Genomic DNA, 27358 nt, shown 5'->3' with positions numbered 1-27358 from the left:
GCCTGGGCAACTAGGAGAGCCTGCGCAGGGCTCAGACGTGAGCTGAGCCTGCGCAGGGCTCAATGGGGTGGAGAGAGCTGGCAGCAGGAATCTGGGTTAGAGCAGCTGGAGGGGATGCAGCTTCTCATTTGTTCTCTGCCACAGAATATCTGAGACTCCATTTTGTGTTGTCTCCCCTGATCTGCAGAGGTGCCTGCCTGCCAGCAGCACATTCTAGGCCTCTCCTGCACTGGAAGCCTGGGGAAGGACTAGCTGTCAGCCTCCCCGCAAGGGACACCACCCCTTCTCATTGAGCTCCAACTCTGCCATCCTTGGCAATCGGGGCACTGCAGGAGCGGGCTGCATTTGGAGGTACTGCTGGGATAGCACCCAGGGGCCACTGGACCTAAGGTCAGGGCCGGTGCAAGGATATTTTGCACCCTAGGTGAAACTTCCACCTTGCCCCCCCCCCACACACACACATTGGTTCATTGAGGGGCAAATCTCAACAAGCCTTTATAGACCCCAGAGGCTGGCTGTGCCCCGGGGCTGCTCCCCAGACCAGGTTCCCCCCTCCCCGCCCCCTGAACTCCCCTGGAGGGTGCACAGCCCCCCTGCAAGCCCTTCCCACTCCACCCCGGCGGCCCCCACCCCAAGTCCACTCACTGGCTTTGCCGGGCTTGGGCCGCTGCAGCAGCTCGGCAGCTTGGAGCCGCCTTCCGGAGGCACCGGAGAGCCAGAGCATTCCACTTGTGGCGGCAGCGAGCCCCAGCCATGGAGGAGCCAGCGTGGTGAGGGGGACAGCAGCCCTGCAAAGGCAGTGGTACCGCTTTTTGGCCCCCCCCCCGAATCACTTGGCGCCCTAAGCGATCGCCTAGTTCGCCTAGTGGTTGCACCGGCCCTGCCTAAGGTGGGTCACTAAGTATCTGAGAAGGGCAGAATAAGGGGGTCCCACCCTTGGAGACGGGGTGCCTCAGGAGGGGGCTATATACAAATACCTGGCCAGACAGATACGTTGCAGTTGGAGAGTTACTGCATGTTACTCTTTTTTAAACAAAACCAAATATTATTTTATCCTTGAAGTCAATGGGAGATTTTTTTTTTGACTAAGGAGGTCAGGCTTGAAGTCAATCTGATGTGAAGTAATGTGTGATGCTGGCTAACCAGGTGCCAGCTCATGCCAAGATCCCCATGTCTCAACTGAACACTGACAAATACAGAGCTGGAACCAGTCTGGCTCACCTGTGTGTTAGTATTGTTAAAATAAGTATTAGGATTATAAGAATGTGTTTAGCCTTTATTGAAGGCTTTGGAGTTGCTGCAAGCATTAATCACACTTATAACATCTGCAGCCCATATTGTGTTTTAAGCATTTGTGTTGTGAGTCTCTGATTGTCACTCACCAGACAGGAGAGAGAGAGAGAAATTTTGCCACTTTAATAAAGGGAAACTTGTCCATCCATATTAACCAGAATTTCCCGTCCCCTTCATGCTAAGGGGGATCTAATTGAAGTAAGGACATTAAGCTGTTTACTTAGATTGTAAGGTCTTCAGGGCATGATCTATCTTTCTGTTATGTGTTTGCAGTGTGCCCCGATCTTTGATTGAGAGCTCTAGTCACTAGTGCAATATAAATAATAATACTAAATCTCCCTGTCACCTCTGGGTTTTCAGTTCACGACTCATTTACTTTAGTGTCAGCCCAGTAGCGTTCATGTTATGGATATTGAGCCTTAAAAATTTTTTTTTAAGTTCTCCAAGGTACTAAGAGGCTTGAAAAATAATGTGCTAAAACACATAAAAATAAATCAAATTAAGGAGAGCTCTTGGATTGAGCCAAGAGCTGAATACTCCTAATCGCCACATTGCAGTGATGCGTCATTCTGGGAGTGATTTTGTTGGTGAGGTTTATTATAATCATGTTGCTGCCAGCGCTGTGCTATCTGCAGGTAATTGCTGGAGTCTGTTTATTTAAGGAGATGTATTAAGATGTCAGTGGCGTCCCGGGCATGAGATGGTGTGGTATAAATCTAACTAAAATATTTTTACAGTGAGTTTTCATGAAGTTATTTACCTAAAAAGCAACACACCAAAATAAAAGCAACAGCACAAAGACATCCTTTTTTTATATCTAAATCTTTATTAGAACAAATCCCAAGAGCTGTAAAACAATAAGTAACAACAAATTTAATTAAATATTAAACATTTTAGTTATCAAAGATATTTAAACAATACATTCCCAATATTTCTGCACAGCAGAAGCAAACAGGTTTTAGAGCTCAGACTGTCATGTGCTCACATTAGTTTGGTTTTGGCAGGAAAATGATACAATCTCTAAAAGTCACATTAAAATGAAAAATGTGATAAGTGAAAATGACAGTTACTTCTCTCTCATGTCTCATCCTTTAAATTGCCTTTTTGTGATTTTACATGTACTTATTTGAGATAAATGCTTATGGACTCTTCTGTAACATATAGTAACAGACAATCAGTTTTTATATTAATAGTGCTAGTAATCTTAAACATGAAGCAGTTATATTCCAATAATCTGTATCAAAAGTTAGAAAATTAAGGGTCATTTATAAAACACTTCCAGAATAGTAAATAAGCAGTCTTAAAATGAAGCATCTACTTTACATTTGAGAACATAAAAATACATAAATAACATTGGTATAGCAGATATCTACTAACTTCCCTTTTCATTCTGTCTTAAATACCAAGGGCCCAATTCTACCCTCAATTATCTAAATACAATGGGCTATCTCTGAAGCTGAAGACAAAATAGGGCTCCATTTAGAGTTCAGCACCCCTTAAATTAGATTTAGAAAAGTTTACTAAAGCAAACCAAACAGCCTTAGATGATTTTCTTTTTGTAACAAAACCATTCTCTTTTACTTTCTTTTTTGGAGCATAAAATACTCATGATCTGACAACAGTAATAGGGAAATTGTGCATGCTGCGGTATTTAGCAAAAAGTGTCAAATGTATTTAAAATGCAGTTGATTTTATACCACTTCATTTCAACTAAGCTGAGTCTTGTTTTTCCTATCTAGCAATTCTATTTTGTGGTTTAAATTATGTGTGTAAACTTTAAAATATAAGCTGGGTAATAATAATAGCCAGTAAGGCACTTTTGTCATAGAGGACACAGTTTTACAGGCTGGGTGATGGCAATAGTTTAAAGACCGAAGCTCTATACTACAATACAGAGACAATCTGTTAAGTCTAATAGTTTTTATGATCATTTATTTTTAGAAGGATATTTAAAGACCCTCTTTTTAGAATAAGCTTAATATGATGATTTCTGAAATCTTTTTACTGTCCTATACCAGAATATTCAACAGGAAAACATTTCATATTTTAAATGCTTATATTTAAAAGAATACTCAACATCTTCAAAACATCCAAGCCATAGAATTAAAAGCTAAATACAACTTGAAAAAGAAACAAATCTCAGTATAAAAATGTTCACATCTTGGGTTTTATGTTTTTTAAACAGTTTCCTTACCAATTCTGATGGCTTTTCATAGAAGCTTTGGTATAAAACATGCAAATAAAAGCCAACAATTAATCTGTGTTGGGAAGACAATGCATCAAACCAGGACTAAATCAAACACGATTGGGTGGTTACAACATTGGGTATTTTCTAATGTCTCTTGGTTTCTACATTCTGCTTGTTCAAAATCTTCAACAGAGATTTATTCATATAATAGGGTCTTTCTGCAGAGCCATCATGTCTTTCTAAATCTTCCACTAGGAGGAAGAATGGCACAAGTTAAATGATCAAAGCAGTACAATAAGAAAAGTAATAGCACCACCTGCTGAACTCTTAATGTACAACGGCTCTCTTAGCTTTCTAGGTTTATTTCAATACTTGACATTTTGGCATTTCTTATACTGTAAACAGTTGGAATAATAATCAACCTTTTGTCACTATATGGGCCTGTCTCTACCCTTTGAAATCAATGGGAATTTTGCCACTGACTTCAGTGGTGTAGGATCAAAACCTATATAATAAACAATCTTAATATACCATACTTAGCCCAATATTCCACTTCCCTAAAGTGAGGAAGTACATAGTAATTAAGTTTTATCTTCATGTTAAAGCAAACAGAGTAAAGAGCCAAATTCACTGGGATTGTGTAGGTTGTAAATTGGCAGAATTTGGCCCAAAGGATTAGTTAGGAATTATTATAATAATCAGGCTTAACCATTCTTAAAAAATAAAAGTATGATTTAATTTGCAAATTAATATTTGTATTAATTTCTGCCTACATTATTCCAAAATATTCAGTTCTCTTTTACCAATTTTAATTTTAAATAATTTTTAAAAGTATTTCAGCTGATTGACTGACTGCAGAATTTAAGCGATATTGCTTTGCATTTTCACAGTTCTCTTAAGTGTTTCATTTTAAAAAAATGGCTTTTAAATGCTCTTCTCAGAAACATTGTTCATTTATAGTCTAAATTAATTCTCACAAAATAGTAATGAATGGAGGAACTTTATATATATATCTATGGTATATAAACAATCAATTCAGTTTAAAACTTTTAGAAATTCTTCTAGCAAATGCATAGGTTTATTAAAAAACTTCTAATCATAGGACTATTACTACTATTTCTATGTCATATTAAACTCTATGGTTACATTCATATGGCAAAAAGCACATTGTACACAGAAATATGCTTTTTCAGTAGAGCATCCAGTAAAACTCTTCAATCCACTGCAGAACTATAGATGACTCTGCTCAGTCTTTCTAGGTGCAAATTAATGAACTAATTACAGTACCATCCTATATTTCATTGGGGCCTGATCTAGAATAGCAGATTAGCAGACTTTTAGGTGATGGAATGACTGCACACAGCCCAAACAGTTCATTCTAGCCTAAATTTTCAAAAGAGACTTGCATTTTTGCTTCTGAGTTTTTCAATACCCAATTGGAGAAGCCTTGTAAAAGAGCCTGGTTTTCAAAGGGTGGGTGTTCACCACTTTCTGAAAGCCAGGCTCCTTTAAAGTGTCTCAAGATGGACACTCAAAAATCAAGGCCCTAAAACCGCTAGTCACTTTTGAAAGCATAGGCCATGTGATCAAGATCCTTCCATTTTCCAGGAGTTACTCCAAACATATGGGTGGAATAACTCACCTACAGTAAACTGATTCAACCTATGGCCAGTATTAATAAACAAAATTACTTAGGCATCATAGGAACTTCCTACTCCCCTCCATTCACCAAAGTGCAGGATTAATCTCTGTTGTATTATACCAACCCTTGTTTCTTGGTTGACCTTGGGAATGGAGCTGTCCTCCAGAAAGCAAAGTATGGGCTCTTAAAAATTCTTTCCCATGTGACTGAACCTTCAGCCAATGGAAAGGAACCTGCCTGTGTTCTGATGCTGAGGTTCTCACTGAGCTCCAGGAGAGCTCAATTTCTGTAATATCAACAAAGCTGGATGATGTTGCCGCTTCTACTCTTGTTAAGTGGACTGCCATGGAATACTTTATTCAAAATTCTATAGCCCATGAAGGCTAGAATGTAGCCTCACTGGCTTTGGATCCTCGTGGGATGCTGGCCCACTGGGCCCCCTTAAACTTTAGAACAATTATTCTACATTAGTATTTAAATAGGTTAAAGTATTTTTAGCCCAATTCAGAAAAGTAACATCACCTTGAAAGGTAACCCATTCCTCCTACTTACAGTAATCATGTATTCTTTGTATTATTCTTCATAATCCTCAGATAAAACATAGGGCTGATCCTGTGAGCCCTGCACAAGTGGAACTGTCACTGACTTCAGCGGTAGTTCCATGCACTGAAGGCTTGCAGAATTGGGGTTTTAGGGCTTGCCTACACAGCACCAGATGGGTGTGGTTTATAAAACCCTCTAACGTGGTACACTCTAACTGCCCTGTGTAGACCCTGCTGGCGTGCTCTAAAAGGTAAAGTTTCCCTTAACATAGTCCTTTTAGAGTGCATCAGGGTCTACACAGGGCAGTTAGGGTGCAACACATTAAAACGCTAAACAAATCACACCCCTCTAGTGCGCTTTGCTGGCACCATGTAGACAAGCCCTTAGTGTAATACTAACATGTATTACACCAATAGTATAAAGCTACTACTAGCCTTTGCATTTATAACCATGCAATTTTAATGATTTAAACATACACCAAACATTATGGGCCTGACTCCTTGGTCTAAATGGTTAGTGCTCTGCTTTACCAGGTGAGAGACTCAGATTTTATTTCTAGCCCTGGCCACTTACTCCATGGGCTAACAGGAGCTGAGAGTCCCACAGAGACAATGCATTCAGCCCATGGAAGGAGGGAGGAAGCCCATCTAGGATGGACACAGGAAATAAGAATTCCTTGGCGCTTCTAGAGGGCCATGAAGACCTGCCTCCAAGGAAAATGGATACATTTCAGTTTTTCCTTTCCATGCTTCAGGTGGAGCTCAACCTCAACATCATGTAGAATAAAATCACAGAACTCATTAGGCACAGGGGATACTAATACAAGGGCATCTCCCATTCACATCAGCTGAGAGCTATACATTTTTCATCTTGCACCAGATGGAAATAGAAAGTTTGTGGTTCCCACAAACCATGTTCTTCAAGTACAGTGGAACGCTCCTTCAATGGAGGTTAATGTTTAACCCAAATTCTGTTCTAAAAGGAGTTTTGTTATAAGAGATTTCACAAAAAAGAAGTTTTAGCTGTAGTCTACTCTGGCTACCTTCTTTGAGACTGAACCTGGGTGATACCCTCTCTCATTTATTAACATATACAATTTGTAATGGAGGTGATCTAAAGATCTATGTAGGGAACTATTAGTACATATATAATCACAGTTTAAAAAGCTGTCAACCAGCTTGTACAGTAAAAATACAACCATAGCACCATATTTACAAATTTAGTACCATCTGCTGGTTCGCTGGAGTCTCTTGATCTATTTTTATGGCTGATTAGGTTATAGCGTAGTGCTTTCAAAAATTGCCTGAATATCGTTTATAAAGATACACTTATAAAAAAGAAATGTTATCAAAACAGCTGTCATTTGAAACAGCAAGCTGTGTTACAAAAGTTATTAAAACACCATTAGCTATGGATAAAAAATGCTTCAAATTTATATTTTCCTTTTTCATAGGCACTCTATAAACTAAAATGTGGCCTTGTTTCACAGCTCTTAGTTTAAGCATTTCCCTATCTAGTTAGATGTTACCAAATTGCTAATTGATTTTAGATACAAGCAAAAAGAAAAAGAATCACCCATCAACCAGAAGCATCATTTACAGTTTTAACTTTTGCCTAGTTTATAAACATTCCACTTAAAAGTGACATTGTTTTGATTTTCAGCAATTTTTTAAAGTTATCCCATTGCCTTCTTAGGGCTTAGTTCCTTCTTTCCCAGAATTCGGTGCAGGCTAGCTGACATGTAGTACGGTTTTGCTGTGGATCCATCATTTCTTTCCAAATCTTCACCTGAATTTGCATCAGCAAAAGCAGCCAAAGCAGCAAGCAGCAGTGCAATTAAACAAAAAATGAACAAACAAACATAAAAGGGTAAAGAATTGAACAAGGGGAAAAGCAGAAAAACCAACGTTAGAAAATCTGATACCCGACAATTTAGCTGCACTGTTAAGTTGCTGGTGGACACTGGAAAAGCACCAAGTTCCACTTTTTTCCAAATCAGAGAAGGTTTTACATCAAAACAGACAAACGTCAGTGGAGGGCTACACTGACATTCTAAAGTTATGCACATCAATCCTTTTAATTCTTCCAGTTCTTTTGTTTAAAAATTGCACTGGAATTTTCAGAAAGGCTCAGCACACACAACTAGGGCCAGAACAGCCTGGTATTGTGGGTGTTTAGTTTTTGAAAATCTGGCCAAAAGTGTCATACAGGAAAATGCTGGGTTTTGAGCATTTTCGAAAATCTGTCCCTAAAAGGAAGCAGAGCTCTTTTGAAAATCTGACCCCATGAGTGCACAATGTTCTGCTCCCATAATACACAGCTGTACATGACATGGGAAGCAGAGTGGAATGTAAGTTTTGAATAATGGCATGGAGACTCAAGAGTTTTACCACACGAGGAAAGAAACTTACAAGAAAATATTACTTTTCCCATTAATTTTAATGCATTTCGCTTCTACCTTCCCTCTCCCCTAAAAGAGACAGTCAAACAGTGAATGAACTGGTGAAAACTAGGAGATATCTTCAGAGCTGTGACATGAGTTACTGATGATTATTAATATTATACCTCAGATTATAAAAGAATGAATGATTTGTATTCTTCTAAAGAATGCTCAAGACTGAAATGATTTGCTATGCCTCAATTGCACCAATAAACTGTAATATTTTGCGTGTGTACAAGGACCTTTTCATGCAAGGATCCCAAAGCAGTTTGCAAAGAGAGAGTAACATTTACTGATAGGGAAAATGAGACCTTGAGCCTTGTGATCTGCATGGGGCTGCTTGTGTAGATCATTTTGCAGGATTCAGGCTAAATGTCACACAATGAGTCAGTGGCACAGCTCAAAATAAAAAAACGCATGTCTCCTGACACCTAATTCCCTACTCCAAGACAAACTGCCAGTGCATCTAAGTCTTGTGATCAAATGGAGAAGGAAACTGATTGATTCTTGTGAGCCTCTAAACTCCTCCCCTCTGATTCCTCTCTCACATCAGTGGATTACTCCTGATTTACACCGCTGTGAAAGGAGAAACAGGCCCATTGCAATAAATAAATACATATGGTTATTAAAGGTGGTAGGAGGAGGTAAGGAAATGGTTTTGATTTACTTTATTCTGTGTCACCCCCCGCATGCCAGTGTGCTCCAATTCCTGTGTCACTGCTGTTCTGGCCTGTTCCAAGGAAACAGAGGCTCCAGGCAGCAAGGGCTGAGCTTGGGGTCCACTTCACTGCTTTGCTTCTAACAATGGGGCTAGATTTCAGAGGAGTTAGAGAATTTACCCAAATGGAGGTGGGGGAGGAGATTAAGCCCTTAGTCATGCTTACCCGCCTCAAGGTCCCACTGCCACAATATGCACTTAGGAATCCTTGGCCATAGGGACTATTAGACTAGTTAGCAGGGTCAAATAATGCAGCCAGATGCAATGTTGACCAGTGCAATATACTCCTGCTCTGACCTGCCAGGACTGCTCCCATTATAGTAGAATCCAATCTTTATGTTTTAAATTTTATTAAGTCTGGCAAAAGGAATGAGTTCCCTTTAGCGAGCACACCTTGTTCTTATAATTAGGGTCTAAACTGAGATCAATTGATTTCTCTGGTAATTTGAGCATTCTCTGAACAAGAAGTCAAACATGCCCCTAAACTGCCTTCCTTTCAAGAGTCAGCAGCTGTTTGTTATGGGGTCACAAGGGACTGACAAGTTTTAAAATGGTATTTTAAGGTAATTTCATGTTACGTCAGCATGAAGCTTTTGTCGTGGTTATTAGTATGAAACCACAAGGACAATGAGGTTATCAGCGACATAAAGCATTTGCTGGAGGAGAACACCTGAGTGCAAAGCCCAGTGGCATTAGTAAGATGTGTGAGTGAATTGTCGCTGGACACATCTAGTTACAAAACACCCAGAAGCAAAGTGTTAGTAAAAATTAGGAAACATTTAATAAACAAAAAGCCAGAGACCCCAGTGAGCCCCAGATATACTTCACTAGCTTGGCAAATAGCCTAATGAAGGCATATCTGATCACTGAGCTTTACAATCCCCTTGGTAGTAAAATTAAACCGCTTGTATTAAGAATAGCAGCAATTCCTTATTCCCACAATATGCCAGCATGTCACGTGAATTCTGTAAGGAAACAGACAAGATAGCTCTTTCCCTGCATGTCATCAGAAGAAAAGTGTCAATGAAAGAGGACTCAGTACTTACAAAAGCAGAGGAAAAGTGTATCAACACACATTGCATAGACACTGAAGAACCCATGTGCAATTAGGTAAGAGCCAATAATGACAGTCTGCAAAAAAACCCAAACACATACATTTGACACCATCATGGCAACATCACCTCAAAAAACAAGAACAAACAAGAACTTAGTCTGTTAAACCAGCAGGAAAGGATTTATTTACAGTTCCATAATTCTGCAGTAGTCTTGCTGCTGAGGCAAAAGATCACAGATTAAAGTCACCGTGTGATGACATACATCTGTTACCAATTTCTAAGATGGCAATTTGGAATCATGTTGTTCCCAGTGCAGGAAAACCCACAAAAGGGCTAAGAAACTCTGTTTCAGTTCATGGAGTTCTCTCAGATTGCCCATTCAAGAAAGAGGGCCCACCACCCAACCTGCAGATATCCCAAGATCAATGAGGGAATCCACAAGGAAATCATTTACATAGGAGCCAAGTGCCTTCTCTTTGCTTTGTAGATCTCCTCCCTTAGGAAAACCATTGGTTCCCCATCGTCTACCCCAGTGCTGTTTGTGGAGGTTTGTGCAGAGCTGGCCTGGAACCTAACTCTCCTGCACACAGAAGGTACAAAGTCCCTTGAGGCTCACTGCAGCACCATAATGGTACAAAGCTACCTGAACTGAGTCAGGGAGGGAAGGAGTTTGGCAGAGCTGGCTAGCCACAGGAGAGGATGCTGCGCCCATTGACAGGAAGGTGGAGTTGCTGTTGCCAGTGCTCCCCAAGAACTGACCCAGAGCTGCCCCTCAAAACTCCCCCAGCATCCTAAGAATGTAAACCGCATCCTTACCAAGAGGGGTACCCAGTAGTAATTTAATGTTGGTGTTTCTTGTGTGAACACTGGTATTCGGTGTGTGAAGAAAAAGAAGGCTAGGACACCTGTAAGAAGCACAGGATACAGGCCATTAGTTATTCACACGAGTATCTGGGACTTCCACACTCATGAGGAATGGGTAAGACAGGCACAGCTGAAAACACACTCAGGCATTGTTTACACAAGAGGCTTTGAGCAATAAATCTCTAGATATTAATTATCCCTAGGATCTGTATTCTGACTAGAACAGAAATGGCATATAAATGCATCATCATAAAGATACTTGTGGGGCCAGAAAGACTTGAATCAATTGTTTTATTTCATGAGTCAGACTGGGTTTTATATCAAAACTAATAAATAAGAATATACGATACAATCAAATGCATGATAATAAAAAAGACCATCAGACTGATCTTGAAAAAAATAAATTAAAAGACATAAGTGAACAAAAGCCTGTGGCTTTAGCTTTCACCCCTTGGAGGAATATTTAACTATTTGAGATTAAAAATAGAAATGGCATAGCTACTGATAAATACACTTAATGATAAATCTAGAGCTACATACATTAATTCATCATCATATCTGTACCACACAGAACAGAAAAGACACGTTAATGAATTATCCTACAGAATGTATCCTTAAGGAGGAGGAAAACATGAATCAATTTAGCATTTCATGGCTCACATTTCAGAGACAGTTTCAAATCACATTTGCCTTCCCATTTTGAAAGTCAGTCTACAGTAATGACAAAAACATTACAGATTTGGTCTCAGTTCTAATTTTCATCTTCTGGTAAAAAAAATAATCCATTTAGGAATTTTTTTAAAAATACACAAAATATAAAAGATGGGCATCAATGAAATCATGTTTTGAAACTCTTGTGACAGTTTAAAAGGCCTGAAGGGGACACCGTCAACTTGAATTTTTAAAATGGACCAATTTAAAAAAAATGGTTTTCTGCTGCAGCACACTGAACAGTATATCCAGACTTTTATTAGTCTGAAAGGAAAAACTGTAAAAATGTTAGGTTTTGTCTGCTCCCCTGCTTGTGTTTGGAAGGGTCTTTTGGACAGGCCTGAGTGCAACACCACAAAAGATGCTCAGGCCCACCTTGTCTCTCCTCCACTCCTCTTTCTCTCTGTGCATGCTGCTTGCTGACAGTTTGGTTTCAGTTACAGTGCTGCTGATAAATACCCTCTTGCATGATCTGGGGAAGGATGTGCACCTGTAACACACTGGGGATGGTACATTACAGGTTCCCCTCTCTGCCAGATCCACAGAGGATATGAGTCTGTTACAGTCCAAGGCAAACAACTTTAGTTCAAGGTGTAGAGACTTATGTTTTTAATTCTGGAGGTTCCCCAGTTCAATCCCCAGTGTGTCAACTAAGATGGCAGCCATCACACACCCGCACAAGAACAGTGGAAGTGACTACAAAAAATACTGTCAAATGCACAAAGTGAGATGAAAAAAAGAGAGGGAAAACATGCTTCTTTGGGCTCAAACCTGTAATTCTTTGTTCAAGTGATTAGTGCTTATGGTATCAAGGTTTGCAAGAGCAAGTCCGTGATGTGTTGTCTGAACACACAAGTTTAGCATATTCCAGGCTAGTAGGGAATACGAATCAACGTTACATTGAAATAACTGACTTACCTACACCACCAGCAACGAGAAGTTTCCCAAGGAACAACAAGAAATCTGTAACTTTGTCCAGCACCGCAACTCTATTCAACAGAGGACAAACGGTGTTTGAGCACCTCAAAACAGAACATCTCTAGTCTTTTCATATTCCATGAAATCCATGGAAAGTTGATGAAACTGGCTCAGAAAGGTCATTGTCTTGCACTGGTCCTTGGGCCAACAATATAACAATGCAAAAAATCAATATGGAGACAATACAGGAGGGTAGCATTTTAAATGCCAGTCTTTTGAGGGGCTAAGGACCTTTGACTCCTAACAAAATCAATGAGAGGTGAGAGCATTCAGCACATTGCTGAACAGGGCCACGCTACAGCAAAACTGCTGACAGCACTTGAAAGCTATTAATTGGGTGTTGCTCTTGTTGATAAAGACATTAGCATATTTCTCTATTTCAGCCTTTTCTTCAAAGCAGGATCATGGGCAGGCCAGCCCTAGCAGAAGGTGAACTGAGCACCAAAACGTAGGAAACCCAGCATTTTTATGTGCTGTCAGTAAACTTTTGTCCATTTTATTCAGTCCTTGCTAGCCACATTGTCTCTGCTTTCAGAATGCACTGAAACCTCAAGGCTTTGTTGAGGTGTCTCAGCACAGCACAGCAGGGCAATCTCAAAGCAGGGAATCAGCCCCAGGTGAATGAATGTAAGGAGTCAGAAAAATTGACAGTAAGTCTGTATTGCTCAGTCTTCCTTGTAATCAGACTGAAAACAACAGGAAGGAAAGGAGGCCAGAATCGGGGCTTATTGCAGGGAGCCTCTGATCAAAATCCTGCCTGACTCATTGCATGGAAATGAGACTGGTATTGCAAGACACTTAACAACAATGAAGGCGATGTATATGGTAATGTAATGTACCAGCATGAAATCAACAATCAACAACCAAATTAAAGAAAACAAACCACATTAGCCTGTCAGAGTTAGGAATCAGAACTAGAATATACAGAGTAGAAAATCCTATTTCAAAACAATACAAGATTTGCCTGGCTCCTAGCTATTGCTCTTGGTGATTAAGAGCAGTAGCATAAGGGACAGGAGTGGAAGCGATAGCTAGGGCTATGATTTTGTCATGGAGGTCATGGTAATCATGAATTTGAGTAAAGTCTATGAAATCTTGGAAATAGCTGTAAAAACATATTTGATTAGGCCCCAAATCGAGTAGTGTTGCAACCTGGTGCACTGTGTCACAGTACCAATCAGGTCTGGCCCATCTGCCTTCATCTACAGATGGGCGGACAGGCCAAACATAAGCAGTGCTGTGATCCCATGTGCCAGGTTGTAATGCCCAGGTCAGGGAGCTGGGCCCAGCTCTGCAGGACAAGAGCTGCTGCTGCAGGGTGAGTACAAGGCAGGCTCACTCTCCAAACTCCCCCTGAGACACATACCTCTGGGACTACCTTTCAGCATCCCCCACTATACTCTTGTGAAAAATATGTTAGTTCTCTGATCTGATCTCAGATCGCTGTAATGAAATTTACTAGAGACAAGGTGGGTGAGGTAATATCTTTTATTGCACCAACTTCTGTTGGTGAAAGAGACAAGCTTTCGAGCTACAGGCCTGGTCTACACTACATAGTTAGGCTGACATAAGCCACCTTGCAATGACCTAGTTGTGCATGTGTCTACATTTAAATTGGTCTCCCACTGATCTAAGTGGCTTGTTACAGCAATGGGCAGTGTTGAGCCATGGTCGATGTATGGAGGTCGATGCAGTGAGAATGTTACTTATGGCAAACTAACAGACCTCCAGCAGCCTTCCCACAATGCAAGACACGGACTGCTCTGGTCACAATTGATAGTTCCTCTGCCCAGGGTCATTGAGACCAGAAGGTCCCCTTCCCCTTTTAAGCCCTCCACATTTTTGAAATGCCTTTTCCTGATTATCCAACTTGGTGAGCACACTTAGCAGTTCTCCATTGTTGTGTGCAACTGCCCAGCTGGCCATGCTGGCTACACACTCCAGATGCGCTCTGGCTTGGAGTAGACAGGAGATATTGGATCTCCTGGTCTGTGGGAAGAAGATGCTGTGCAAGCACAACTATGGACCAGCCACAGAAACATGGACATCTGTGAGCAGATTGCTCAGGGGATGCAGGAGAAGGGGTACAACAGTGATCAGATGCAGTACTGTGCGAAAGCAAAGGAACTGCAACAGGCATATCATAAGGCCAGGAAGACAAACTGTCAATCTGGTGCTGAGCCGCAGACCTGCCATTTTGCCAAATAGCTGCATGCTGCACTTGGCAAAGACCCCACTACCACCCTGCAGAACACCTTGTGGATACTTTTAAGGAGCCCAAGTCACGGGATCCTGGTGTGAACAGTGAAAAGGAGATGGAGGAGGATGGGGGACATGTGACCAGGAGGTCCAGCTATGCCACAAGCCAGGACCTGTCTGAGACTCCACCCATCCAGTCAGTCCTGGCAGTTGAGCATGGACGAGCCCCATGCAGGGGAAATAACCTCAGGTAAGTGTGTAATTGTATATCCCATTACAACAACGTACTGATATCTCTGCCCAACTTAACAAAGCACAGCTACTGACTTTTCATTAACATACTTGTACTAGAAGAGGTAGTGGTACAACAAAGATAAGTAGAGTTACCTGGTGTTCATTCCCCTGCAGAGTTAGGCAAGGGTGGGTCATGCGTTTATGTTTGTTTATGTACACAGAGATGTCCTTTGAATCCTCCTGAGACATCTCCATGAAACTTTCATGGAGCTACCCTGCAATCCTCTCCCGAAGGTTTCTAGGTACGGCTGCCCTCAGCAATAACTTCAGCAGGCACCACTGCAGTATACAGGCTAGCAGCATATGGGCCCAGGCAGCTTTGGGACACCATCAGCAGCTGTGTTCTTTCTGCCTTTGTTACCCTCAGGAGTGAGATATCAGATAAAATCACCACTGCCTGTGGAAAACAGTGCCAGTATTCAGTGCTAGTGCCCTATACAGAAAGTTTCATGCAACCGAGCAATTTCCTCCTCATTTCCCTCAACCTTGTGGGCCTTACTCACTGCGGCCAGTGCTGTGAGTGGTGCCGTGTACAAGTTCTCTAAAGCAGAAGTGTACATAAGCATGTCTTGTTTAAAACTGTAGGGGAGCAAGGAAAGGGGGAAGTTCTGAATCTTAACTTTCAGTTTTCATTGTGACTATATTGACAATGGTACCTCTGTCTGTTTTGTCTCCAGCTACTGCTGTTGTGGTCTTGAGGGGTTTCCCCCTCCACATCCACGGAATGCCTGAGCCACTTACAGAGGAGAAAGAAGAGGCTAGGCATGACATGTTCAGTGAGATCCTATTAGTCAGTGCTGAATCATATCATGAGCAAAGGGCCTGGAAGATAAACATTGCAGACAACCTGGAGAAGGAAAGAGCATACAGGGTTTTGGCCCAGAAGTCCCAGCAGAGGGCGATTCACCAGGACATAATGGGACTTCTCCAGACGCTACAGACTCAACAATCACAGGGTCACCTCCCTTTGCAGTCCATAGAGAACTCCATTACGGCATCTCCCTATACCCCCCTCAACATTCCAGGTGGATCGGGGCCATATCCCTACCCCTCCCACTTCACTCTAGGGACATTAAGGACAACCACAGTTTCACATACACTCACCTGTGAAATCCACAGTTGCAGTATGTGTAGGTAAAATGAACAGGAATGTTTTTTCCCCTTGTTAAGTTCTGATCCATTAATTTATTAAGTTCTTAATGTATTTGCTGTTAGATTGCACAGATTTTTCTTTGCACTAGTTTTGTTACTGAACAAAACTGGAAAATAATTCATCTTTATTAGCTCACAGCATATGCTGCAGAGTGCCTAGCAGTTCTGAAAGCAGCCACTTGTTGCTGTACAGTGTGACACAACTCATAGGACCAGTGACAAACACAGGGTAATAATAATCACAAATGTACACTGTAAAATTAATAGGTGCAGTGACAATGTTATATTCGTAGATGTGCACCAAGCACCACACAATTCCTAACAGGCCTCAAAACAGCAGGGCCAGGCAGAGCACAATACACCACAACACATTATTGTGGCTCACTGTTAAAGTGCTCTTCCAAAGCTTCCCTGAGCCCTATAGCTCCATGTTGAGCTTTTCTAATAGCTCTTGTGTCTGGCTGTTCAAACTCAGCAGACAGCTGCTCCACCTCTGCCCTCCACCCTGGTGACAACTTTTCCCCTTCACAGGTATTATTTAGGACACAGCAGGCAGCTGTAACCACTGGGATGGGTTTTTCCCCACTGTGATTCAATATTATGAGTAAATAATGCCAGCGTCCTTTCAATCTACCAAAAGCGCATTCTACTGTCATTCTACACCTGCCGAGAGAGTAGTTGAATCTTTCCTTGGTGCTATCAAGGTGAGCCAAGGGAGCAAGGGATAGGCTGGGTACCCCAGGATCACTACTAGTATTTCAACATTGCCAATGGCAATCTGCTGGTCAGGAGAGAAAGTCCCTGCTTCTAGCTTTCTGAACAGTCCTGTGCTCTGAAAGATGCTAGTGTCATGGATCTTCCCTGATCAGCCAACACGGATGTCGGTGAGGCATCCCTGATGATCCACCAGGGCTTGCATAACCATAGAAAAGTAGCCCTTTCTGCTGATGTACTCTGTGGCAAGGTGGTCCAGTGCCAAAATAGGGACATGCGTGGCATCTGTCGCTCCACTGCAGTTCAGGAACCCCTTTGCTGCAGTTCTATCCACTATGTCCTCCAGCACACTGCCAGGAGGAGACGATTAATGGCCCTGCATACTTGCATGACCATGTCCCCCATGATGGATTTGCCAACTCTGAAATGATTTCCCAATGACTGGTAGCAATCCAGCATTGCATGTTTCCACAGTGCCATTGCCACTCACTTCTTCATTGTCAGTGTAGCTTTCATTCTGATGTCCCTGCGCTGGAGTGCTCGGGTGAGCTCAGCACATAGATCCAGGAATGTGGCCTTGTGCATCCAAAAGTTCTGCAGCCACTGCTCATCATCCCAAGCCTGCATTACGATGCTATCCCACCAGTCAGTGCTAGTTTCTCAGGCTCAGAAGCGGCACTCCACCATCTGCAGTGTCTCCGTGAATGCCACCAACAACCCTGAAATGGTTGCTATGTCTCGCAGCAACCTGTCCTCCAAGAAATTTTCATTTTCCACCCTGCAAATGCTGGAGGATCGTGAGTCCTGTGCTTGCAATGCTTATGACAATAGTGCAGAGCTGTATAGGCTCCATGCTTCTGTCAGAGATGGTGAACAGAGAGGAGGGCTGCACAAGTTTGTGGGAATTTTAAAAGGAGGCAAGAAAATTATGGGATACAAGTGACATTATGGGATGGAGACAGCTGCACACTGGGAACTTGACCCCAATCACTTGTGTGACTTATGTCTGCCCAACTCTGCATTGCCTAAACTCCCCAAAAGACAGTGTGCTGGATGGTGGTGGGTTGCACACTGGGATACCTACCCATGGTGCACTGCATCATGCATTGATACAAGTACCCCTGGTGAGTACATGCAGCACTTGTAAAAGGAGCCAAATATGCACGTGCACAAGTGATATACTATCTGCGGCAGCTTTATACCGATGTAACTTGCATTGCCCAAAGTTTGTAGTGCAGACATGGCCCAGAGAGCTCTTCTTCAGCTTTTGGAAAGGTACTTAGAGTGTCACAGCTAAATGCAAGATGGAACAGATTGTTTAGCACATGTAATTAACACATACTGTAAGAGAGTGGTTCTCAACCAGGGGGCCGGGGCCCCCTGGGGGGCCACAAGCAGGTTTCAGGGGGGCCACCAAGCAGAGCCAGTGTTAGACTCGCCTGGGCCCAGGGAAGAAAGCCGAAGCCCCACCACATGGGGGTGACTCCGGGGCCCTGAGGCCCAACACCCAGGGCTGAAGTCGAATTTAGCTTTGTGGGGGACCCTGTGGCATGGGGGCCCAGGCAATCACCCTGCTCGCTACCTCCTATCACGGCCCTGGCTTTTAATTGCAGAAGACTAGCTGTGGTGGCACAGATGTGACTTCCAGAGACCTCCGTGACATTTTCTGCTTCAGCCCCTGGGTCTGCGGGACAGGAGCTGGCAGCCAGTGGCGCCCCAGCAGCATTCCAGCGACAAGACGACAGCCTCCTCGGGTCTCCCTGCAGGGTTCCAGCGACAGGCGACAGCCTCCTCAGCGGTAGGGTGACCAGAAAGCAAGTGTGAAAAATCAGGACAGTGGATGGGGGGTGATAGATGCCTGTATAAGAAAAAGCCCCAAATATCAGGGCTGTCCCTATAAAATCAGAACATCTGATCACCCTACTCAGGGGGCCCTCCTTTGGGTTCCAGCGACGGGGATAGCCATGCGGGGAAGGGGGGTGGGGACACCTCTGCAGCTCCCAGCCACCACAGTGACAGGGGAAACCATGGAACTGCAGCAGCAAAAGTCACAGACCGGTCACTGCTTATGTGAATTTTTGTTTATTGCCTGTGACCCGTCCATGACTTTTACTAAAAATAAACATGACAAAATCTTAGCCTTATTTATGCTTAACAACCTGTTCCCCACCTTGTATTTAGCTGTGACTCTTTGAGTGCCTTTCCCAGGCCTGAAGGAGAGCTCTGTGTAGCTTGAAACCTTGTCTCTTTCACAAACAGTTATTACTTCACCTGCCTTGTCTCTCTAATATCCTGAGCCCAACACAGCCACAACAACACTGCAAATGTTAAATTTACTGAAGATTTCCATACCATAATTGTAGCCTTTAACAAAAAATCTTAGAGGAAACAAAGACTAGTTAGCTTTCCCTACTGTATGGAGATTGCAAATTGGAGGGGACATTGTTCTGGTATTATCCTTTAATAACAGGAGTGGAGACTCCTCAGCATGCAGCCCTTTGTTTAACTCTGGTACGCAATGGGCAGGGGTGCACAACTGAATGGCTGCACCCACCATGAAGTCCTGGAATCTTTACATACAGCTCAGTCCTCTCCTCCTGCCTCTGTCTAGAAACTCCCTTCCCCCAGTCTTTGGCCACTTTCTCTTCTCCTTCAGTGTCTCTCCCCCCCTGCTCCTCACCGTCCAGGTCCTCTTATCCTTTCCTGAATAATTTAAACTACCTAACCTCCTTAAATGTGCCTCTTGCTCGTAATTAGGCTACCTCCTGTTGCTCCAACATGGCCTCCACCTAAGAGCTTGTTCTAATCACCATTCTGCTCCCATTCTTTCTGATCTTCAGCAATTACAGGAAGAGCCAGGAGCACTGAAGAGGAGTGCTGATTAGCATAAGGAGTTCAGCAGCAGCCCGAGCAATGGAGCAAGGGGGCGGAGGGTGGTGGTTCAACACCAGGAGAGATACCTATTAGAGACTTTGGTTTTAAAAGCAAAAACATTCCCTCCCTCCTTGTCATCCTCCCAGCCCCCTTACCCCCTCCCCAAGATTCCTTCCAGGGATTTTGAGGCTTAGATCTAGCTGTTCCTCTTATTAGAAAATGTGAACTCAACCTCAGCATTGCAAGCTGCACCTGGATACCACGGTGATGGGTGCCCTCTATTGTGTGTAATAGATCAATAGAAATGTTCTCAGTTGGCCCCACTGCTTTCTTGACAGCCCCGCTGCTGCTACCAGGGATGCCTAGCCACCTACAATGTCAACCAATTAACCCACAGCAAAGCTGTCTGTCAGGTTAAATAAAAACATCCTAGCTCAGGCTACTGACTGTCTAGCTCTCTGGCTTGCCAGATGCATGAGGAGCTGCTAAAAGGGAGAGCAATGTGTGAAGGCAGGATCCGTTACAATTAATTTTCTAGGGGAAAAAGTGAGTTTTCAGAGTGTAATAGCAGCAGCAGGAAACACGGCCCCTTACCTCACCACGTTCCGCATTAGCAGAAAGAACGCTTCCTTTGCTGAAGTGCAGAAGTTTTTACCATATATCGCAATCTGCAAAACAGTAACAGTTGATTGTTAACTATATAGTTAACCAAGGACAGCCCTAAGTTTTCTTTGCAAATTAACACATGTAGGGCCCTACATAGTTCTTTCCCCACCTGTGACCAAACCCACCCACCTCCACATATCCATAAACCGTCCCACAGTACACTTCCTGCTTCCTGTTACTTCTCACCAGACTGTGGCAGAATGTCTCCCAGCCCACCCACCTCTCCAAATCATCAGTTGTGAGGCTCTGGTGATCTGCCTGCAGGAGGTGGAGACAATACTTAGGTTTCCAAATAGAGGAGCTGGGGAACACAGCCTCTGCCACAGCTTGCCTACATTTGAGGAATTAAGGATGGCAAATTGAGGGTTATGTAGGGAAAAGCGTTGTGGTCTATCCATCCACAAACAAACCTAAAGCCACTACTGGGATTTGTGCAGGGATTAGGCACAATAATTGAATGCAGAAAGCTACTTTAAAATAAGATTAAGGCTATAGATGAGCCTGAAGCAAAACCCAGGCTCCAAATGCCCCTGACCTTTGGGGAAATTCAGTCCAGATCTCAACTCTGCAGCTCAGGCCTTTTGCTAGTAGAGGCACAAACTAACAAAATCCATGTAAGGCTGTCCCCTCTCCCTTGATGCTGCTTATTACACAGGTCAGGTGCCCTAGACATGATTCAGATCTCACACCAAAGTGGATCAGGAGTAACTCCCCTGAAGTCAATAGAGTTACATAAGTGTAAGATTGGAGCAAGATCAAAATAGGCCCTGCTTGTTCAGAGCGCTGCAAAACTACAGTATTATCAGGGATCAGGTTCTGCTCACTGCTACTTCTACTTAGCTTTAGTTGAGTTAATCTGGATTTACATTTGCACGTCTGAACGCACAGTGTGTCCAAAAAGGTGTAAAGAAGGGCAACAGCTTTAATAGGGACATGCCTTGCTTTTCTTGGACAACCTCAGTATTATTTTAATATAGGTTGTTAAATGCTTTTAAAAAAACACGGAAGTCAAGACTTTGTCTACGTTGGAAAATTGGCTAGCATAGCTACTGCAGAATAAGCTATTTCATACTAGCTGTTGTAGAATAGCTGCCTGAGTGCAGACTCGAAAAAAAGTGACTTTATTCCAGAGTAATTTCCCAGCTCACAAAGTGTAATAAATTCACTTTCATTCCAGAACAGTGTCTCCACGTGTGGGAGATATTCTGGAATAGTTAAATTATACCACAATAGCTATGCTGGTCAATTTTCCCCATGCAGAGAAGGCTGTAGAAAGAAAAATTTCCTCCCCTGAAGACTGCACTAATTCTGAGATCCCTTTGGAGTGAATGAGGTTTTAATGAAACCATTACTGTCACTTCCTCAGAGAACAGCTCTGACACTGCAAAACACTTTTACTGAAATTGTTTCAGGTCAAAACAAGACAACATGGGTGAATTCTGCTCTTATTTACAACGGGGTAAATCTGGAATCTCTCCCCTGAAACCAATGCAGCTCCTCTGGAATTACACCATTGGAACGAGGGCAGAATTTGGCTCTATGATTTTACTGGTGAATACAAGTGCTGAGTGTTCTGTAGCTTCCTTATTCAGAGCAGCATATTTTAACAAAAACATCACATCGGTATGTAGTATAGAGTGTTTGCAGGATGTAGTGACATTCCTGTTGAAATCAGTGTTTGAATTGCAGGTGGGGAGGGAAGTTAACCAGTCATACTGTATCCCCACTTTTCATGGGTACTGGTGGGGGAATGAGGGACGGGGGAGGGGAAAAAAGGATACTATCATTTTGGGGGCAGGGACACATGAATTCCCCCAAAGTCACTAAAATCCAATTCTTTACCTTCTAGAGTCAAACAGTAGCCAAAATTAAGCCTGGCATAGCTGAAGAGCAAAACATTAAAATCTTGATGACTGCAGATACAGCTATACTGCATACTCCTTATGGAGGCTTGTAGAGTACAGATACTGCATGCCCCCCAGCACAATATAAACAGCAGTTTAGATGGGGAGGCATAGTTTAGGTGAGTAAAGTCACTCTACAATCTTGGTATGTATCCTACACGGCTCTCTACACACCCAAGGGGTGCCTCCCAGGTCTCCAGGACTATTTTTAGCAGTGTAGTGCCCTGCTGCCTCCCTGCTGCTCAAGACTTTCCCTACTGCAGTGAAAGGCTCCAGCAACAGGGAAAGGCTCTGGCATCGGAGAGCTGCCAGAGCCTTTCACTGCCCTATGAAGATATACACAACAGTGTGGAAACAGTCTACTTGTCACTGCAGCATGTAGCTACATGTAGCCTACATATCCCCACCACGGGTGTGCAGTGTAGGCTTATCTCTAAGATACTGATTGTAGTGCCCCAGGCATGACGCTAGAACATGCTGAGAGAGAAAATACGCACCATGATGTAGGCATTTCTGTTTATGAACTTTATGAATTTTTCCAAACACCAAAAACAGCATTTGAGGCAGCAGAGCAGAAATCTTGTAAAGGAGTTCTGTGTACCTGCGGAAAAGGAGGGAGAGCAGAACATGCAGACACATGATGAGTTCTCTTTAAAATATGAGAGGGCTGCGCACAATGGCTGGATCCACGGAGATAGGCCAGTAGTTGAAATATTGCCAGCTCTCCCTCAGGATAGAATCCTGTCCCATCACTGGAGCAAGGAGTTGCAATTTTCTCCTCCCTTCCAGAGTGAGTCTCGCCCACTAGCCCTACATTATATTACATGCATCTCCTCCATGAATTCTTATATTAAACTTTCAAGGACAAACACTCAGCTGGGGTAAATCAGCATAGATTCATTGACTTCAAATGGCACTACAGTGATTTATACCAGCCCAAGATTTGCCTCTTAGATGTTTGATAGCTGAAGAACCATTCTGGAAAAGGAAGGAAAACAAGATGAATATTAATAATTAACTTAATATTCTACAGCAAGTTCAGAAATCTCACCTTTCAGCTTGTGATCCAGGTACTCCAAGATTATTCTAATCAGCTGGACTATTGCAAGAATTAATGATCCAAATGCTAATGAACCTGTGTGATATCTAATACAAAACAAAGCGGTATTATTATACCATGTTACAGGAGACAACAGCAATACGTAACTGAACTGACCTTGGCAAATATCACAATAAACTATCTTATGAACTGTGAAATCTGCAAACAATCTTTTGAAAAAGATTAACAACAAAGCAAAATTTGCTAAGAACTTGGATGCTGATGAAAGATTGTGAAATGTTGCCTCTACTAAATGCTTCTGAATAACCCTGGTGTTAGCTGAACAATTTGCCCTGCTAGATACAACATGAATAAGAGATACTATAATTACAAAAGGCATATAAATTGTGTTGTAGTAAAAATGTTTATATCCATAATTTGGTTTCCTTTGCTAATTTTAACTAAAGATCATTACTGATATAATGTAAATTTACCAATTTAAATATTGGGTTTACATTTAAACTGTACAGTGCTTTTAATAATTACACAATAGGTCAATATGCTCCTGATTTTCAATAAAGTAAAAAGCCAAGACCCATGCACAAAAATGTGTACATCCACACATCGCTACTGTGTTTGCAGCAAGATCATTTGTATTTTTTAGGTGTCCAACAGCCATAGAGGGTTACTATAACAGATTTGCATACGCAGGTGCAGTAATTGCTTGTATAAGTTAGGCATGCAATTTCTCAGAGCTTCTACTCTTTTGAAATTCAGGCACTTAATGAATTTGGATCTGATCCTCACACCACTGAAGTCAAAAGCAAAATGCAGGTCTGTAATGATGACTGATCCCTTAATGACTAAGCTTTTCTACATAATTGTTTTCCTTTGATAATCTAAGTGTAATGAAATTGTTTCCTTATGAGTTATGAGCAGTGCTAGGAAACACAAAGAGATTAAACTCCAGATTCTTATCCTTACCGTATTGCTCGTCCAAATGAAGAAAAGAGTGGGCATGGTGGAATATCAGCAGGTTTTCTAAAGGCCCAGTAATAAGAGGCAAAGGCACCAGCAAGGGTACACTGACCCAGTGCAATTGCAAAGTTTACCAGCCACAGAAAGACAAAAGCATTGGAGAGTTGAAAGATGAAGATGTATTTGTGATAGAAGCTTTCTCCCCCATAGAAAGCAAAAGTACACTGAGCACCAACACATAATTTGGTCACATTGGTTGTGTTAAAAGTCTGTTTAGAAAGAAAAACAAACAAAAATAATCATAAGCAATGAACAGGATGTGTCAGGACAATTTCTGAAATTAAATGGCTGAGGACAAAAATCTCATATATTCTGCTAGATGTTTCACTAACTCATTCAATCCTGAGCCATAAGTGGAAGTCTAACTACACTCTAAATGTTTTTTAATTCATTTAAATAATTCAAAACTAAAGCCCTACTTAATTTGTGATATTATGGATGTTGTGAATCCTGCAATATTAGGCTTTCACCACAATTTTGTTAGCAGCCCGGGGCTGACAGCAGGAGCTCCAGCCGTCAGCCGCCCAGGGCCGACAGTGAAAGCCCTGGCTGTCAGTCACTGACCGCAGAGCACTGCTGTCAGCCCCATGCATTAATGACTGTCATATAGTTGCAGCAAAATGTCTGGTTATCAAAAAAATTAGCAACATAATACTTAACATAATACTTGAGTGTTTATATTGTTCCAGCAAAATTTTCGTAAACAAATAGGTCTTCTCTGGCTTTTCCAAATTACCACAATTAATAAAGGTCCACTATTACTTTTCCACGATTTTCCATGTCTTGTTCACAACTCAGCTGCAATTATTTGACTATCGTCCCATGATTCAAATAGGGCCTTATTAAAAACCCAATACTAAAAAAGACTTGGATATATGCTTAACTTAATGCTCTGTGATTAGTCAATGGGCCGCTCACTATGCACAAATGTAAGCACATACACAAATCTTTGCATGACTGGGGCTTAACGATTCTTTCTCCTTTGATTACAGACATCAGCAGAGTGCTGTAGTGTTTGGGAGGCATGCATTTCACGGGAATGCTATTACTTAAAATAAGCTATTTCCATTGGCATTTAAAATATCTGGAAACACTTCTACGGATGTTAGACTTCATAAACATTTTTTGTGTTTGAAGAACTCCCAAAATAAAGTTAGAGCCCAACGTGACCTAACTGCTCCCAATAAATGCCAAAAGATTTGATAAGCATTTTGTAAATTTTCTTAACTTATCCTTATTGCTATGATAGTCAGTATTGTCTAGTAGCAAGAGCATATGATTGCAAACTGAGAGATGTGGTACCCAGTTGGGTTTCTGCCATTAACTTGCTCAGCAGATTGGACAAGTCTCTAAGGCCCAAATTTTGAAAACTGGCCACTGATTGTGGATGACTTTTGGTATCTCTCAAACTGAGCATCCAAAAATTGAAGCACCAAAAATGAGTGGACACTTCTGAAAATTTAAGCCTTTACCTCTGTGTCTCAGTTTCCCCACCTGTAGAACAGAGCTATTAATACTTATCCTCCTCGCACGGGTGTTGTGAGGATTAATTACCTGGTGTCTGTTAAGTGCTTTGAACATGCACAGTGCTACCTAGTGCTAAGAATTATGTGACCTAACACAAAGAATGAGTGGAATACAACTATGCATGGTCTTTAAACAAGCATTGCACATATACTGAATATCAATAAATTAATATAATTAGCACGCCCCCTCCTTTTCCCCTCCATAGACAGTTATTAGTTATGCTTACCTCTGGGTCACAGGTCAGGTTTGCATACTTGCACAGCGTTTGATTAGCCATTACTTTATACACAGGTTCCCCTGATGTAGACAGGAAACTGAATGAATTGTATTAAGGAGGAACTCTCAGAATCATAGTTCCCTAAGTTCCATCGTACATGAAACAATATAATAGGGGACCACTAACCCTGAAACCTGTGTGGGTTGAAGAGAGATTCAGGTTTAGAGCACTACGTCTTCCCCTACGCACGTGGCCAGCATATAAGCAGAAGGGTGAACAAGTAACACCTACATTTTCCTCAAAGCTAGAGAACTGTGGAAAACCCTGCCCTGAAGCTTGCACACCCCTGACCAGACTCAGGGAAGGAGCTACCTCCACACTACTCTTAGTCCCCTCTGCACACATCGCTATGGCAGCATGGACTAGTCGGTGACCCTACTGCCAGCGGCTCTTGGCCAGCTCCCGTGCTCGGTGACTGCTGCAGCGGGGAACAGAGGATGAGTTAATACTGCTCAGAACAGAAACAACAGACTCTTCTTCACCCAGTGAAACTTTAAAGGCTTCCTGACTTCTCCCTCTGCTGCTTGGCAAACCTCTGTGTAGCAAGCAGTTTTTATGGAGAGGCTGGTGGCAGTTATGCAGGCGCAAAACAGGCTGTGCAGCTGCCAGTGAAAAACATGGCAAAGTGCAAGGGAGCAAATAAGAGCTCCCAAATTAACTAAGAAACAATGAAAGCAGGGCTGAGGAACGTGAAGTCTGGTGCAGGCCATACGCTCTATGGGTGAATAAACCCTGTGCAGTGGGCTCACCCAACGCCCTGTGTACCATTTAAGACTTAAGGACTTAAATGCAGCTTAAATAGTGCACAGGGCCTTGTCTGAGCCCACTGTGGGGGAATTCCACCCCAAGACTGTTATTTTTTAAATAAAATATAATGTCCTGCTTGTACACCATAACCCAGTGTACAATAGGGAAGAATCCTTTATTGGTGAGGAGATGGACTAGGTGACCTAACAGCTTGCTCTAACGTCTATGATTCTCTGAATGTGTTATAATACAGTCTCAGCCAGCATGATGGAACAGAACAGCTCAATGAGACAGGAGCATCATACAGCACCTCATGCACCCACTTGATAAGATATGAGAGGGAGAGAAATACAACACATCCAGGTGCAGGACATTTCCCACCGTATTGTCCACTGGATCTATTAACACACCTGTGTGTAAACATCACTGCCATCCCCAGTTCTGCCTCTCACCAGCCACTTTGGGAGAAGCACGCACACTTGGGAGAAGGCAGAA

The 27358-nt window shown here is 42.4% G+C and overlaps 1 protein-coding gene across 3 annotated transcripts in view; it reads right to left on the bottom strand.

Annotated features, from left to right (window-relative positions):
- Positions 1-2098: 2098 nt before the first annotated feature.
- Positions 2099-27358, bottom strand: part of SLC44A5 (solute carrier family 44 member 5) — a 190217-nt gene continuing 164957 nt past the window's right edge. For 2 of the 3 annotated variants that reach the window (XM_077823568.1, XM_077823569.1), the window contains exons 14-22: positions 26066-26153; positions 24259-24521; positions 23287-23381; positions 22733-22836; positions 20260-20333; positions 12373-12443; positions 10696-10784; positions 9871-9955; positions 2099-3732 (exon numbers count right to left, since the gene is read on the bottom strand). In XM_077823568.1, the coding sequence (XP_077679694.1) occupies positions 3626-3732; positions 9871-9955; positions 10696-10784; positions 12373-12443; positions 20260-20333; positions 22733-22836; positions 23287-23381; positions 24259-24521; positions 26066-26153 (976 nt within the window). In that variant the 3' untranslated portion in view covers positions 2099-3625. The remainder of the gene's footprint in view (positions 3733-9870; positions 9956-10695; positions 10785-12372; positions 12444-20259; positions 20334-22732; positions 22837-23286; positions 23382-24258; positions 24522-26065; positions 26154-27358) is intronic. The other variant, XM_077823570.1, reaches the window with a different exon arrangement.

The sequence above is a fragment of the Eretmochelys imbricata genome, chromosome 8, assembly GCF_965152235.1.
Source record: "Eretmochelys imbricata isolate rEreImb1 chromosome 8, rEreImb1.hap1, whole genome shotgun sequence".
Classification (NCBI taxonomy): domain Eukaryota; kingdom Metazoa; phylum Chordata; order Testudines; family Cheloniidae; genus Eretmochelys; species Eretmochelys imbricata.
The sequence above is the reverse complement of the archived record's forward strand: the minus strand, read 5'-3'. Positions and strand labels throughout refer to the sequence as shown.